Source organism: Trachymyrmex cornetzi, unplaced genomic scaffold (genome assembly GCF_001594075.2).
Source record: "Trachymyrmex cornetzi isolate Tcor2-1 unplaced genomic scaffold, Tcor1.1 scaffold1051, whole genome shotgun sequence".
NCBI lineage: Eukaryota > Metazoa > Arthropoda > Insecta > Hymenoptera > Formicidae > Trachymyrmex > Trachymyrmex cornetzi.
The window spans coordinates 51,926-67,386 of NW_017295600.1; the positions used below are offsets into that span (position 1 = coordinate 51,926).

Consider the following 15,461-nt stretch of genomic DNA (forward strand, 5'->3'; position numbering starts at 1 on the left):
ACATAAATATTTAATAAATATATATTTTATGTACACTCAAGGACTTCAATTCTTTCCCTCGAAAATTTTCACAAATTGAGAAATAACCATTTTTCTACATTAATGCTCATAGCCCGTGCGCGATTAACGATACGTCCACTTATAACTAAATGACATAAAGACGAAATAACCTGAATTTTTGGAAGTTTTAAAAAAATAACTGAAGAAAGGAATTGAAGTCCTTGGGTGTACATCACAAAGCGCGATTCACTTTTTATATTTAAAAGAATCTTATTAAAGTGATTTCGACAATTTTATGTCTATTAATTTCTATTTTGTACCAATTTAATCTCAGTTTAACTTGTTTTTTATCTTTTTGTTCTAAGAATTATTTTAAAAAATAGATAAAGTATGAAACTAAGATTGAAATTAATAGATACTAATAAATAATTAATGTTTTTGGTTAAAACATAAGTAGAGAATTATCATTTTCTAACTTACCGACAACAAAAACTTTAAAAATTAAAAAACAAATATACAACTTACGCGAGACGAATTTTCCTCTCGAAATAAATTCTACGTATATATGAACGTATATACAAAATGACAGGAAAATTAGAGATAGTTTTCTTACGAGTGTATTTAAAATATCGAATCAAACCCATGATCACGTGATAAGAGGCAGCCATCAGAAGCCATGACGTCAAAATGTATACATTTCTAAAAACACCGTCATGATACTCGTCAACACGCGTTATATCTTGTATACAGAAGAAAATATAAATAATTCAGACAAAGGATACGTGTTTCTAGAAAAAAAAGGTGAAAGAAGAAAGGATAGTACAATCCAAACGGGATAGGCATCCAAAACGCAAGAAGAAACGAGCACTTGTGACTATCTCCTCTGTGACTATTCATTTTGATTTACGCATCTTGACACATGTATATACCCAAATCTGTTGAAGACAAGTTTTGCAAAGTTATTTGATATAAATTATTTTGACAGAATGCCAGCAGAAATACAACAGGATCTGTGTAAAATGTGTTAGTAGATTGATTGTATGAATCGAGTAGAATTTGTCATTTCGTAATCATTAGCTGACGGTAGCCAAGTTACTCGAGATTTGATGGGTATTTATTAATTGTAATCTTCGAAAGTTCATACATTCTCTGTACATTGCAATGGTCTCAGAAATGAAATTTAAAAACTGCTGCTTTTTTCCTGTTTTATTTATGTATTATATTTATGTGCGGAGCGATTTTTTTATTATCTAATAAAGAAGGATCAAGAATAACCTAGGGTATGGGCAATGTGAAGCTACAAATGCTTTAAAGCGTTTTTATATTAGTCGATTTGTAAAATTCTTTCTTTTGATTGGTCCATCAAACGCTTCAAAGCATTTGTAGCAAGACTGACTACAGCCTCAGTCAGTCTTGCAAAGTTTCTTTGTAAATGTATAGTATATAAATATATCTAAGTAGTGAATTGTATGCATCTTTGATCTCTCTTTGAGATTATATAATGCCTCCTTTAAAGAGTCTTAAACAACACATGAAAATTTTATCAATACTGATTTATTAAGGATCTGACAAAATTAATATGGGGATAGTAAATGACAATTACATTTAAGTTTTAATTATTTTATGCAATATCTTCCAGGGCAGGATTGAATGAACCATAAATCGCCAGTGTTGAATAAAAAATAATATTCCATTTGAACAGTTATAGAATGACAGATTCTGTTGGCAATCTGCTATCAGATTATTCTACTGGTAGAACATAAGCTGTAATGTATAGGTGCTCGTAATATGTTATTTGTCCTTTTTTAACATTCGGTGAATAATAAGAATATACGATGCATTATGCGTGAAATAGAATACATATCATAGATATAAATTTCCCGCAATATTTTGTTTGAATCTTCTAGCGAATTGCTAGCGTACTTTGCTTAACGTTTTGTTTATTAATATACAAGTTCAAGGATAAATAAGTTTCTTTATTTCTCAGAATAAAATATTCAAGTTTATTTTTTATCGTTACATTTTTCCAGATAAATATGTACATTAAACTTTATATTTCTGATTTTAGTACTATGCCGGTTTTGCCTGCAAATTCAAAGCACTTATCTCATGATGCTCATCCGACGAATCCATACAAGAACGATATTGTGTTAAGTTATCATGACTACTTACTCAGAACATCGGATGTCGCATTATTGGAGAGAAATGACTGGCTTAATGACATTATAATAGGATTCTATTTCGAATATCTGAATCAACAATATAGGAAGGATAATAAAAGCCAGTTATTATTTATCGGGCCCGAAGTAGCTCAGTTATTAAAGATGCAGGATTCTTCACAATATAATATATTTCTGGATCCTATTGAAGCTACAAATTATGATTTCATATTCTTCCCTCTTAATGACTGTGATAGCAACGAGGCAGGTGGCTCGCATTGGAGCTTATTAGTATATTCTCGTATGGAAAAAATGTGTTATCACTTTGATTCGTCAAGCGGTATTAATGGCTTTTCTGCGAAAAAGCTTGCACGGAAAGTGACAAAATATTTTCTTGAGAAACAGGAGAGAAAATATATTGAAATGGATTGTCCACAACAAAATAATAACTACGATTGTGGTTTATATGTTTTATGTTTAGCAGATATAATATCTAGACACGCTATAAAAAATTCTAAAGTAAGCGATTGTGATTGTAGTATTGTTCCAGAAATGGTTTCAAAAAAACGTAGCAATTTATTAAAATTAATTCACGATTTGAAAAGTACATCTAATGCATAGCAGAATTGCTATTAATATGTATTAATAACAATTCTAACTACACACAATATGTGGTATTAGTGTGATTATGATTTACTTATATAACAAACTTTACTAATGCTCTAAAGTACTAATATTCCTTAATTTTTTTCTATTATTTTTTTTGACATTTACTTATATAATTATGTGACATTAATATACCAAAAATACTTCAAATTTTTTCATAAAAGTTCTTTCTTTTAAATAAATAAAATTTCAAAATTTTATATCATTTATCAAAAGAAAAAGATGTAACGAGTTAAATATCTCTCTGTATCTTAAAAGCAATTCTTTAAGATTAGGAAATGTTAGAAAATCTATTGTATCAACTATATCTATTGTATAAATAACATGCACAACAGTATAAAATGTAATGTGATTAGTTGTTGAAGTCCATTTGATCAAATAATGATTAATTTGGACAAATTCAGTACAAAATAACGCGTAACTATACAAGAGCGACTTATAATTAGCGAGAGATCCCAATGCGTATCTTATGTTTCGATTTACAAGAGATTGCTTAAAGAATTGAAAAAAAAGAATACGAGGTGAATTGTAACCCGCGTTTTGGGAACAATAAAACTGATATATACAGTACAAATGTGTGTGAAAGTTTTTATAACACAATATTACAAACCTTAAAATTATACAAGAGTCTTTTATTTAAGCTGATAAGTCTAATACTAAAAAAAGGTAAATTAATATACTTAAGAGAGCAATGTGCATATATACATATATATATATATATATATATTTACTTTACAAAAGATACATAAAAGTGAAACAAATAATTAATAATTTTTCTGAAGTACAATCTTAGTAACAAATACATTCTTAGTAATAAAAAATCATCAGTAAAACCAGAAATTTTATGTCGATATCCTTCGAACATATGTACATATTTGTGGTAACGTCCCGTTTGATCTTGTTGCGATTGACCACAGTTATTCTAGTGCCTAGTTTTTTCGAGACAAACTCTGTGAGTGGCTTGTGATCAATTACAAAGTAGTCAAACGACTCTCGCCCCATATTTGTACATATCTGTAACTACGTCTGATGTGAAATTAATTTATAGATGGCTATAGTAAGATGCATGAATTACCATATCCCGTGTAATATCTTTTACAGACCTGCAACCTAGAAGAAACATTGATTTTTAAAATTTTTTACTAAATCAATAAAACATTGATGTAAAAAATTATGCATTATTTTACCAGTTAATGCGAATGTAAAATCAATTTCTTTTCTCATAAGTTCAAGAATCTCGTAAGCACCTTTCTCGCCATTATATGCCAAGCCCCATAGCATCGGTCTACCAATAAATACCTGCAAAAAATACGATCAATTAAATTTGAACAAAAATGTAGTAAAAACTTTATGTAACAGTAAAAAAATTATTTGAACAATATAATACGTCTATAAATTAAACGAAAACTATTTACATATCTATAATATTTTATTATATTATATATATATATGTTCAATGAATACCATTTTTGCACCCAATGCCAATGCTTTGAACACGTCAATGCCTTGCATCACTCCACCATCCATATAGATTTCAACTTTATCTCCTACGGCTTTGCTTATTTCAGGTAAAACTTCGATCTGTGAATACAATTATTTCAATAATTCACGTACAGTATATACTATACAATCTTCTAAATGATTGTCTAATACTCCAAGTTTTCAATATCGAAAGTTGTTTAAACAAGAAATGAACCAACCGTTGCTGGAACACTATCTATCTGACGCGCACCATGATTTGATACTATAATGGCATCAGCCCCATTTTCCACGGCTAAACGTGCATCCTCTACTGTTAATACTCCTTTAAGAATTACCGGTAGTTTTGTAATTCTACGACAAATTTGATTCAAATTGATATTTGATTTGCTCGCTATATAGTAAAAGATGCCCGTATTCATATAGTCAATGAAATAATTCGTAGAGCATCTGAAGATAAATTTAAGGAAGCCTTAAATATAAGGCCTGACTGTGAATACGGGCAGTACTGCTCCAAAATGTCAAGATAAGGAAAGTTCACAAACAATGATATGCAGATACCTTTTAAGCCATTTTACGTCATCCCAGGAAAGAGATGTATCGAACAGTGCAGTAACATATTCATTAAGACCAGAGCCAGTCTTCGCTGAATTTATTCGTTTCGCTAAATCACCTTGGAAATTTGCGAATCTAAAGCAAAAACATAAAATTCTATTTTTATCGTATATTATCATAAATTTCACTTAAATTTAAAATACATAATATATCTAGGGATTAACTATTTCATTGTGTCTATTATCTGTTGTCTATTATCTATTTTAAATTTTAAATAAAGTTAACTAATTTCTTGTATTTGTAAATATTGAAAAATAATCTAATCTTTTCTTGATAGATTAGCTTTGAAAAGTAAAAAATGAAAAATACTTTTTTCTTTATTTTAAACATAGAACTCTTACAAATACTGCCGTTAATTATCTTTGTATTCTTTACAGTTAATAGCAATTTATTAACTCATACTGTTCAGCTACGTATTTTTATATAAGTACATTACATATTCAATATTTTCTACATGTCTCTAGGTGCCTACCTCAAATGACTAGGTAATGAAAATTTATTTCTCAAATCGGCGCGCCGATCACCAAAAATTGGCGCATCGATGGTGAGAACCAGCGCTTTAAAACCAGCATGTTCGGCGCGTCTTATCAAATTTAAGGTAACACTTCTATCAGTATAAACATAGAGCTGGAGCCACTTTATACCCTTCGGTGCAGCTTCTGCCACTTCCTCTATACTGCTCGTGGCTATCGTCGAAAGAGTGAAAATCGTTCCTGCTGCTTGAGCAGCTACAAATAGATAAAAGTGACAAAACCATTTGTAGTAAAAAAATTTAAATAATATATCTATAATTAATTGAATAAAGCTGTTCGAATATTTTATTATACATATATATACATAATTGTATATATTTATTATATGTATAATAAAAATATTCGAACAGTTTCATTCAATTTAGAAATTTGATTTTAAGCGATCTGCTGGTTGAAAAGACGAAAATTGTTTATTTTCTTCTCATAGAGCTCTAAGAATTTTTTCAGAATTTTTTTCAGAATTTTTTAATACCGTATTTTCTCATGATGTGGTAAAAATGAAAAAATGCAGTACTAAAAAGTTGATGAAAAATTTTGAAAAAATTCGTAGATTTCTATAAGAAGAAAATAAACAATTTTCGTTTCTTGCAATTTTTCTGTAAAGTTGATAGTACTTAAGTAAAAAATTATTGAAGACCAATTTTTAGCAATTTTTAGCAATTAATATCTTGTTAACTATTGTAAAAATTGCAAAATGGTAGAAGACTTTTCTTCTCAGTTTAGTCCATTCTACCCCTTTGCGAAAGATTTATCATTATTTTCCAAACACCTTGTATATATAAACTTAAGTGATTAAATAAATCAGCAGAAGCTTAAAGCAAAAAATTTCTAATAAATTATAATTAATTGTTCTTAAACTAATATTTCTTCCATATACTGAACAACAAAACACTAATAGTTCTATCCGCGTGTATTGTGATAAATAATTATCATATACTGATATGTATTATTAGACATATTAATAAAATAGTACTATCAAATGTCTCGTCAAGAGAGATGTATGTCAACTATTTAATTGGTACACATATTTTATATGTACGATTTTAAATAATTGTCGAAAAAGGATAAAAGTTAATTAACAAATACACAGAATTTTTAAACGTCTTATATCTTTTAACAAAAGACGATAGTACGAAATGATGTCACGACGAAAATAATACAATGAGAAAGAATTGCGTACATTTCTTAATTGTTACTTCCATATGTATCTTTCACAAGAAGATCTGCTGCATGAGTTACGAATAATACAGATAATGACAGGTTACGCGTGTTGCAGAAACAGGTCGCATGACGTAATCCTACAGGTGAAATCGAGATTTACAATACTAGTATTATAGTTGGAACAGTGCAACGATATAACGCGCTATAATCTCAATAGGAAAATATACAGAGCGATGTGACGTCGCAAATTACCGTTGCAGAAACTAAATCAGGGTAAAACATGCTTAAACAAATTAACAAGATCATATTCAATTAATAACGATATTTTAAATCGAAGTTAACTCTTCGAAATTCGACTTTAGAAATAATTTTAAACAAACAATATCAAATGTTTGGATCTTCCCCGAGGGTAACTTCGACTTCAGTTAACTTACAATTAATCGAAAATTAATTTTAAACAGCAATTACATTATATATATTATATGGTATTCATATTTTATAAGCATGAAAATAAAATTATTCATTTTTGCTACTTGAAACATGGAAAAAAGGATCAGAGAATAATTACAGAGGCAAGCAATTCCGCCAATAAAATTAAACGCAATTAAGTTAATTGGTAATTACAGTTTTTATCAAAACAATGCATGTCAGCAATATTTTGTTAGCTTGAATTGTAGCTTGAATTGTGGTTTGAAAAAACGTATTTAAATTATAAAAATGCAAATAATTCTGTTGATTAAATTAATCGTCGCCAATTAATTCAATTAATGAATAATTTTTTGTAACAAGAAAAGTATACATTTTTGCTTGAAGCAATGAAAAAAAAAACTAAAAAGTAATAAATTATATAGTAATTAGCAATTTTTCTTCGAACGATCGAGAGATTATTTTACCGGTTAAATTAATAATCAATTAAATTAATCGTTTCATCGAAGTTATTTTTAGCAAAAGACTACTTATATAAATAATTTCCTTAAAATTCATATTCTTATTATTTCTTATTTAAAAATACATTTGTGCATAGGATTATGCAAGAACAATTAAAATTACGATCAATGCTAATCGATAAGAATCGTTAAGTTCGCACAAACGGCAAGAGATGGGCGGATAAGCGAGATCGCGCGGGCGGAACCAAACAGAAAAAAAACAAGTTTCCTTGGCGAAGTTTCTCTCTCGCGAAGGTAATCTCCCACCCTTCTAATATATCGGTCATCGCGTGCAGCAATTGCAACTTGCAGCAAATGTGAGCAAGTGGCAGTCCATGGCAGTCGTGCGTGTCGTTTGTTGCATCGGTTCTTTATGCTTTCGCCGGAGCGTCAGGCGAGAGTCAAGTGCAGTCGAGTAGAGTCAATAGATACAACTCGTTACTCGACTACTCGAGATCTCCCGGTCGCCGCGCAGCGGCGATGACGGACAACGCGTCCGTCTATTCACGCTGCGAGACCCGCCTGCGTCTGCCACGTTCACACGACGAGATAAGTCATAAGAGGTGAGGTTAATGTCTGTATATTTATAATCAAACCGGTCAGACCTTATATTTAAGGTTTCCTTAAATTTATCTTTAGACGCCCAGTACAATAATTCGTAGAGCAACTGAAGATAAATTGAAGGAAATCTTAAGTATAAGGCCTGACTATGAATACGAGTATTGTGCCCGTAGTCTTCGTTAGGGAGGCTCGCGAGACATGATCCTCTCGCGAAGATGAGGCGAAACGTAATCAGCCTGCTCAAGTTCCTCCTTTTGGCGGCGTTCACCGTGTTCCTGACCGTCGTGGTGTTCCACTACGCGCGATTACCCAACCGTCGAATCTCGACGTCACTCGACACCCTGGCGGCGGCAGTGGTGGACGACAGTAATCGAGGAAACGACGAGCATTTACGTCAGGTACAAATGGGAAACCGAACTCCGCATAAGAAGGTCTATTAATTGTGTATCTTAAAACGAAAAAAGTTACAAAAGTGAGCAAAGATAGATGTTCACTAGATGTTGATTAATGAAATTATAAATATTCCAACAAATTCGCTCACTTTTATTCTTTTTACCTCGTTTCAAGATAGACAATCAATCCCCAGATCAAACTTCATTGTGGACATGAATCCAATATTTATAGTGAAGTTATCTATAGCAAAGTTTGTTGTTGAAAACTTAAGCAAGCTAGGTGTATCTGTTACAAATTTTGCTGACAGCAACATAACAAATATTCTGTTAATAGAATATTTAATGGCAGAATTTGCGATATTGTAAACATTTAATGATTTTATAATTTAGATAGTAAATCTGTCAGAAACAGGTTTTTTAAAATATCTACTACAACTACTACAACTACTTTTTTTTTATAGACTGCCAATAGAAACACATCTGTTTAATGGAGAGATAACAGAATTCTGATTGCTATGATCAGAATTTTTAACCAGAAATTTTTCTCAGAATCGATTGCAAAAATCAAGCAGAATCTATCATTTCTTTTAAATATCTCATGATAGCCAAATCTATCAAAAACAGATTTTATCAACTATTTATTACAAATTTTGTTGGCAGAATGTCAACAGAAGCATCATAAAATCTATTAACAAAATAGAGACAGTAGTAATGACAGCAGATTAATTACATAAACCAAACAGAATCTGTCATTTTATAACCATTTAAATAATTTAAACCAAATTTGTTAAGAACAAATTTTACAATATCTATAAACATTATGTTAATAGAATACTAACAGAAACTAAAATCTTTACAGAATCTAATGACTGATTGAATGGTAAAATCTGCCGTTTCATTTAATTGGCATTCAAATGTATTGAAAACAAATTAGCTACACAAGGTTTATTTATGTTAAGAAAACATAATAATAGATTGGTCATAATTATAAATTGCAGATACTGAGAAAAATGTAAAATTTTCTATATATTGGTTTAAGAAGAACTTTGTAATCATTTAAATGATATGTTTCAATTGAGTGATCAAGAAATGATAGATTCTACTCGGTTTTTCTGCTGACAAACCGTTGTCAGATTATATCGGCAGGCTTTGCTGACAGAACAAAGTTTAATATAAATGCAGTTGCTGCCAATTTGTCGTAATATTGTGGACAAATCTAGTAATAATTGCTTACTATTGAGTTCGATTCCTGTTGCGAAAAAAAAGTTGCAACAGGATAAATCTTACACCAGACGTTAAACACGAGGGAGAATTAGAACCGTAACTTCGTTGAATTCAATTTCCTACTGACATGATAAAAGAATGCTTACTAGAATTATTGTATTTGTAATTAATACGCGTGTCGTTTATAGCTTCAGCAGTCGAAGCATTAGATATACCGGATCTTATGAATTCATCTTATGCGCATGCATACTTAAAAACCTACTTTCCTCATATGCACATAACAGTTAGCAAACAAGTTTTACTTGCACTTCTTTTGCATTTCTAACGATCAGGAATATGCCAATACGATTGCATGCCCAAGTCAGTGGTTCGTTAACTTTTTTTACGGTCGCAAATATGTCATTGCCGATTTTTTATTATTTATTCATATATTGTCACCATCGATTATTTTATAATATAGTAATAATACCGTTTAATGTGAAAAATAAATTGTTTTTCAAAATTTATCTTGTTTCTGCAATCTTTTCTATAAACAAGCCTACAAAAATAGACAAAGAGCTCACCATCCCTGATTATTAATAGCAACGTATTTTACAGGATTCGGACGACAAAATTGATTGGCATGACTACAAGAAAATTCAGGAAGAGGAAATACGTACGGGGATAGGAGAACATGGAAGACCAGCCTTTCTTTCCCCATCCCTCGACGTGCTAAAAGAAAAATTGTATCAAGTGAATGGATTCAATGCAGCAGTCAGCGATGAGATATCAATGAATCGTTCAGTACCTGACATTCGCCATCCAGATTGTAGAAAGAAGAAATATTTGAAGAACCTGGATCCCATTTCTGTGATAGTGTCCTTCCACAACGAGCATTTCAGCACGCTACTGCGAACCTGTTGGAGCGTGGTTAATCGTTCGCCGCCTTCCCTTTTAGAAGAGATTATATTGGTCGACGACGCCAGCACGAAAATCGAGTTAAAAAAGAAATTAGATGATTACGTTGCCCAACACTTGCCGAAGGTATCGATCGTACGATTATCAAAACGCTCGGGATTGATCAGAGGCCGATTGGCGGGTGCGAAGAAGGCGAGAGCGAAGGTTCTCGTGTTCCTGGACTCTCACAGCGAAGCCAATGTGAATTGGTTGCCGCCGTTATTAGAACCCATCGCGCAAAACTACAAAACTTGTGTTTGTCCGTTCATTGATGTGATAGCTTATGAGACTTTTGAATATATAGCGCAAGATGAAGGCTCCCGAGGAGCATTTGACTGGGAGTTGTATTACAAGCGGCTTCCATTACTTCCGGAAGATCTAAAGAAACCCACAGAGCCGTTCAAAAGTCCTATAATGGCGGGCGGTCTGTTTGCGATCAGCGCCAAATTCTTCTGGGAATTGGGCGGTTACGATCCGGGCTTGGATATATGGGGTGGCGAACAATACGAACTGTCCTTCAAAATCTGGCAATGCGGTGGTCAAATGTATGACGCGCCGTGCTCCAGAGTCGGTCATGTCTATCGTAAATTCCCACCATTCCCTAATCCCGGCCGCGGCGATTTTCTGGGAAAGAACTTCAAAAGAGTTGCAGAGGTATGGATGGACGAATACGCGGAATACCTCTATAAGAGACGACCGCACTTGCGGACATTGGATCCGGGAGATTTGTCCGAGCAAAAGGCCTTGCGCAAGAAATTGCACTGTAAACCCTTTAACTGGTTCATGAAGAACATAGCCTTCGACCTCGTGGAGGTGTATCCACCCATCGAGCCAGACGACTTCGCTTACGGAGAGATTAGGAACATGGGCGTGACCGAACTATGTTTGGACTCGAAGAAGAGGAAGAGAGACGAGCTTGTCGTGGTGGACACTTGCATGAAAGACGATCAAAAAGTGTCGGGTGAACAAGAATTCCGATTGACCTGGCATAAGGATATCAGGCCGAAGGATCGCACGGAATGCTTGGATGTATCCAAAGGCGAAGAGAAAGCACCAGTGAACTTGTATCCTTGCCATGGGAAACAAGGCAATCAGTTGTGGCGTTATGATGTTGAAAAGCAGTGGCTGCAGCATGGTTACTCGTCTAGATGCCTAGACACCGATCCGAGCAGTAAAAAAGTGTTTGTGACTATATGCGACAAATCATCACCCACTCAGAAATGGCGAATAGAACAAGTTAACATGAAGGCGATCAATAATTGGGAGAACATAGGACCCAAGCTCAAGTGAACTCTCTTCCTTCGTACTGCCATAATGTTTCTTGAACAGTAGGCTCGCGCCGAATTCCTGTTTGTTATAGGCCCATTTCCGTCAATGTAAATTAACTTCCATTTAATTTACTCTTTATCTTTTTCTATTTCTAGGAATTAGAAATAGATAAAAAATAAATCAAACTGAGATTAAAGTTATTCTACATTGCGCATTGGTAGAAATGGCTCATAGACTCTAAGGATTTTTTTATTCCTGGTTACTAGTCACATCGCAAATTCCAAGTTGAACAACATACTGAACTTGTATTAATAAGCAACGAAAAGTAAGACTCGATCAATGCGCAGTCCGAGTAATTTGTACGTAGCGTAAGGCGAAGTTTTCGTTCTTTGAATGTGCAATCCGAATAACAAGCGATCTTCATATCGGTGGATGTGTCTATACATATCGTATAAGCGCTGTATCGTGCCTTACATCACATAGCCATACGTAGGAGTACGGTACAATAATGATCTTAGCATTTAAGTTTCACCTTTCGCTCAAATTAATATTACGGTAAATATTATAACCTTTTCAAACGCTGCTTAGCAGCGTGATTAAGCAGGACTGATATTGTTTTATTTGTATCGTAATACAAATTTTTTAAAAACAGAATTTTCTTTAACGAGTCAAGTCTATCGAGAAATCATGAATACAATTTATGCAGTACGAATCACATAAAGTATTACAAACTATTTTTTCTCTTATTAATTATCAGAAATTATACTAAAATTTTGTGATTTCTTAAAATCTTTATTTTTTTATATGGCGCATAAAAAAAAGTTTTATGAACGCAAAATTAAAGTTTTATGAACACAAAATTCCTCTTTACAATCTCTAAATATTTCTGAAAAAATAGCTTATAATAATGTATGTGACATATCTTGTATAATAGTTTTAATTATATATTCATTGAATTCATTCCATTAGTCATTAACTAATATAAATAAGTATTATGAACTATACTTTAGTAGATAAAATTGTTTTAAAAAAAAATGACGAAAGGAAAGATATATAAAATCGTTCTCCATTTTCAATACATGAGTAAATTATAGAATAACTTCAAATATAAAGTACATAATTTTTTTCTTATAATATGCAGATATTAAATAATACAACAAATTGTAAAATAAATAACAAATATACATTTTTTATATTAGTCCTAGATTCTTTCATAGTATAACTTTTCTCTGAAATATATTTTATTAAGTAGGAAAAGACTAAAGATACATATTGCCACGTAATATATCTTGTATTCTAGTTAAATATAGAAAAAAACATGAGTGTTTCCGGAAAGTTATTCTATGATATACTCGAAAAATCAAAGCTGTAAAAATAGAGCGTTTCATGGAGTTATAATCAATATATTCGTTTATGTTTGAGCGCAAATCTTTGACAATTATGGAATGAATGTTAAAGAAGTATTGTTAACTGTCTGTGATCGTTGGTGTGTTTGGGCTAATCTTTGATTATTATTATAGCATATTTATATGATTTAATATACACATTTGTATTAAAAAAGATCCTTATATATTTTACAATAAACATAACATACCAATCTAATAATAAAAAATACAGTATACAATAAAATTATAGTTCTAATTAAGCAGCAACCCCAAGTGTCAATATCTCATTATATTATATAAGAAATATTTCGCAAAACGTTTACTTACCCCTTGCATTGGCGCACTCTCCATCAGGATGTGCCATACGTTGCATCGCGGTAGGTGCGACTCCCAAGGGCATTGAGACTTTGTGACCCAACACCGTCGTGCTTATATCCCTTTCGGACACATTTCGCAAAAATCTGGGACGTATTCTGTAACTGCAAAAATATTAAAAATGGTTAAAAATTAGGACAGTTACATTTTTGGTCGCCAATCTATATGAAGAATATACATATATCCTATCTTTCAGTTCCATGAATTAATTAAGGAATCATATATATGTACAATATAAATATCTAGAAAAATAGTAGTATCTTTTCAGATCAAATATTTCATATTAAACTTATTATTAATTTCTTATTTCTTTCTTTTTCTTTCTCAAAATCTTGTTTACTTCTTTACTTTTAACACAAATAAGCGACCATAATAATAATAATAATAAATAAGACCATATTTGATCAATAATATTTTTGTTGGAATTGGAAATTAAAAATTTGTGTTAATCGTTTTTTGGCTGATTTCCATTTATTATTGTCTTTAAGTTTAGATTAGATAGATTTACATTACTTTTTAAAAGCTTCCCTATTCCATTTTACGCTATATTCTTCTCCTGCGCCGCCTTTGTAGTAATCCCTTATGGAAGGAGTCAAATGTTCCAGAGCATGCTTCTCATAGTCTTCAATACACACATATGCTGCCATCCTATCGCCCTAAGAATTAATAGTTACAGTCTGTAATGAAAATATTGTTATATGTATTTTAATTTATCTTGGAAATGAACTATAAGAACATTTATAATAAATCTGATCGAGAAGAGGCCATATAGGTTGACTCATCGATTTTAATGAAGATTTTTTTGTCAGTTGCAAATTTTACGAACTTCTTTGCCAATTCTGAAAATATTGAATGATTTTACATGAAAAACTTATTTAACGAAAATACTTGCAAAATTTTTATTAGTGAATCAATTCACATGATTTCCTTTTATTAAATTCATCATACATTTTTTTAGTGTTTTCTAGTATTTTATTCTCGAGTCTTCCTTTGCAAAATATATTCTTATAATTCGCATTATAACGTTTTAAAAACGTTTCATATTTGCCAATTGATACTTTATAATATAATAGTAAATAGTAATAATGACATAATATTGCTGCGAATATGCAGCGGTATCATAACATATATAAGTGACGTCATATGTAACAGAAGCGCATTATGTAATTCAAAGAGTAATAACAAATAAACACATAATTTCAATAAAGCGTAGAAAGGCTTATACTAGATCAAAAATACATGCTCTCATTTTCTAATTAAAAATGAAAATTTCCAAGATAAAACCCAGAGAGCTTTGTATTAAGATAAATTAATATTTTATAATATAATAACATATAGGTAATTTTTTTTATACAATGTCATGTAATTGTGACAGGTCTCGGCTTGACAGAATATAATAATCTGTTAATTGATTATTGCATGATTAAAATTGTAATTTTATTGATAATGCAGCGGAGCTAATAGTAACTCGAAAAAATTGTAGATGAAATGCTCGAAAATTCACGTAAATGAAAGAGATTAAAAGGATAGACTTACCAGCTGGATGGCTCGTTGTTCACTTTTGCTCGTCTCGATTGTTAACAAACGTCTGACTATATTCCTCGATAATTCCTCGCCGATAGCGCCACGGAAAAATTTTGTCATATAACAGATAAACGTTCTTAAATCATCACGGGTTGTTTTTATCTATCTTCGCAATGTGATGAATATATCAACTGTCTTCTTATGAAGGATAAATTGATGTAATAAACATCAACGGTACTCCAAAGAACGTGGCAGT

General features: G+C 31.7%; 3 protein-coding genes across 5 annotated transcripts; 2 read left to right on the top strand and 1 right to left on the bottom strand.

Annotated features, from left to right (window-relative positions):
* Window positions 1-938: 938 nt before the first annotated feature.
* Window positions 939-2,780, top strand: LOC108759483 (sentrin-specific protease 8). The gene is made up of 3 exons (XM_018504948.1): window positions 939-1,110; window positions 1,640-1,777; window positions 2,069-2,780. The coding sequence occupies exons 2-3, from the start codon at window positions 1,770-1,772 to the stop codon at window positions 2,778-2,780; spliced, it is 720 nt and encodes a 239-aa protein (XP_018360450.1). The 5' UTR covers window positions 939-1,110; window positions 1,640-1,769.
* An 848-nt stretch (window positions 2,781-3,628) lies between these two features.
* Hao (Hydroxyacid oxidase) lies at window positions 3,629-15,461 on the bottom strand. Of its 2 annotated transcripts, XM_018505371.1 has the most exons (10): window positions 15,218-15,461; window positions 14,464-14,520; window positions 14,195-14,358; window positions 13,634-13,785; window positions 5,392-5,647; window positions 4,866-4,994; window positions 4,526-4,658; window positions 4,290-4,406; window positions 4,013-4,124; window positions 3,629-3,935 (listed from the first exon to the last, which is right to left on the bottom strand). In XM_018505371.1, the coding sequence occupies exons 3-10, from the start codon at window positions 14,326-14,328 to the stop codon at window positions 3,868-3,870; spliced, it is 1,101 nt and encodes a 366-aa protein (XP_018360873.1). In that variant the 5' UTR covers window positions 14,329-14,358; window positions 14,464-14,520; window positions 15,218-15,461; the 3' UTR covers window positions 3,629-3,867. The 2 variants fall into 2 exon arrangements, with proteins under 2 accessions (XP_018360873.1, XP_018360864.1); XM_018505362.1 differs by lacking the exon at window positions 14,464-14,520 and having other exon boundaries at window positions 15,218-15,460.
* On the top strand, window positions 7,720-12,483 carry LOC108759745 (Polypeptide N-Acetylgalactosaminyltransferase 6). 2 transcript variants are annotated; one of them, XM_018505340.1, is made up of 3 exons: window positions 7,720-8,102; window positions 8,274-8,498; window positions 10,314-12,483. In XM_018505340.1, exons 2-3 carry the CDS (start codon window positions 8,316-8,318, stop codon window positions 11,940-11,942), a joined length of 1,812 nt encoding a protein of 603 aa, XP_018360842.1. In that variant the 5' UTR covers window positions 7,720-8,102; window positions 8,274-8,315; the 3' UTR covers window positions 11,943-12,483. The 2 variants fall into 2 exon arrangements, with proteins under 2 accessions (XP_018360842.1, XP_018360851.1); XM_018505349.1 differs by lacking the exon at window positions 7,720-8,102 and having other exon boundaries at window positions 8,144-8,498.

Excerpts from the sequence above, each read along its gene's own strand:
- LOC108759745 (XM_018505340.1), top strand. The coding sequence starts at position 8,316 with ATGAGGCGAAACGTAATCAGCCTGCTCAAGTTCCTCCTTTTGGCGGCG. Across the intron at positions 8,499-10,313 it reads ACGACGAGCATTTACGTCAG|GATTCGGACGACAAAATTGA; the intron begins GTACAAATGGGA and ends CGTATTTTACAG.
- Hao (XM_018505371.1), bottom strand. The coding sequence starts at position 14,328 with ATGGCAGCATATGTGTGTATTGAAGACTATGAGAAGCATGCTCTGGAA. Across the intron at positions 5,648-13,633 it reads AGAGTGCGCCAATGCAAGGG|CTGCTCAAGCAGCAGGAACG; the intron begins GTAAGTAAACGT and ends ATCTATTTGTAG. Across the intron at positions 3,936-4,012 it reads TTTTACATTCGCATTAACTG|GTTGCAGGTCTGTAAAAGAT; the intron begins GTAAAATAATGC and ends TGTTTCTTCTAG.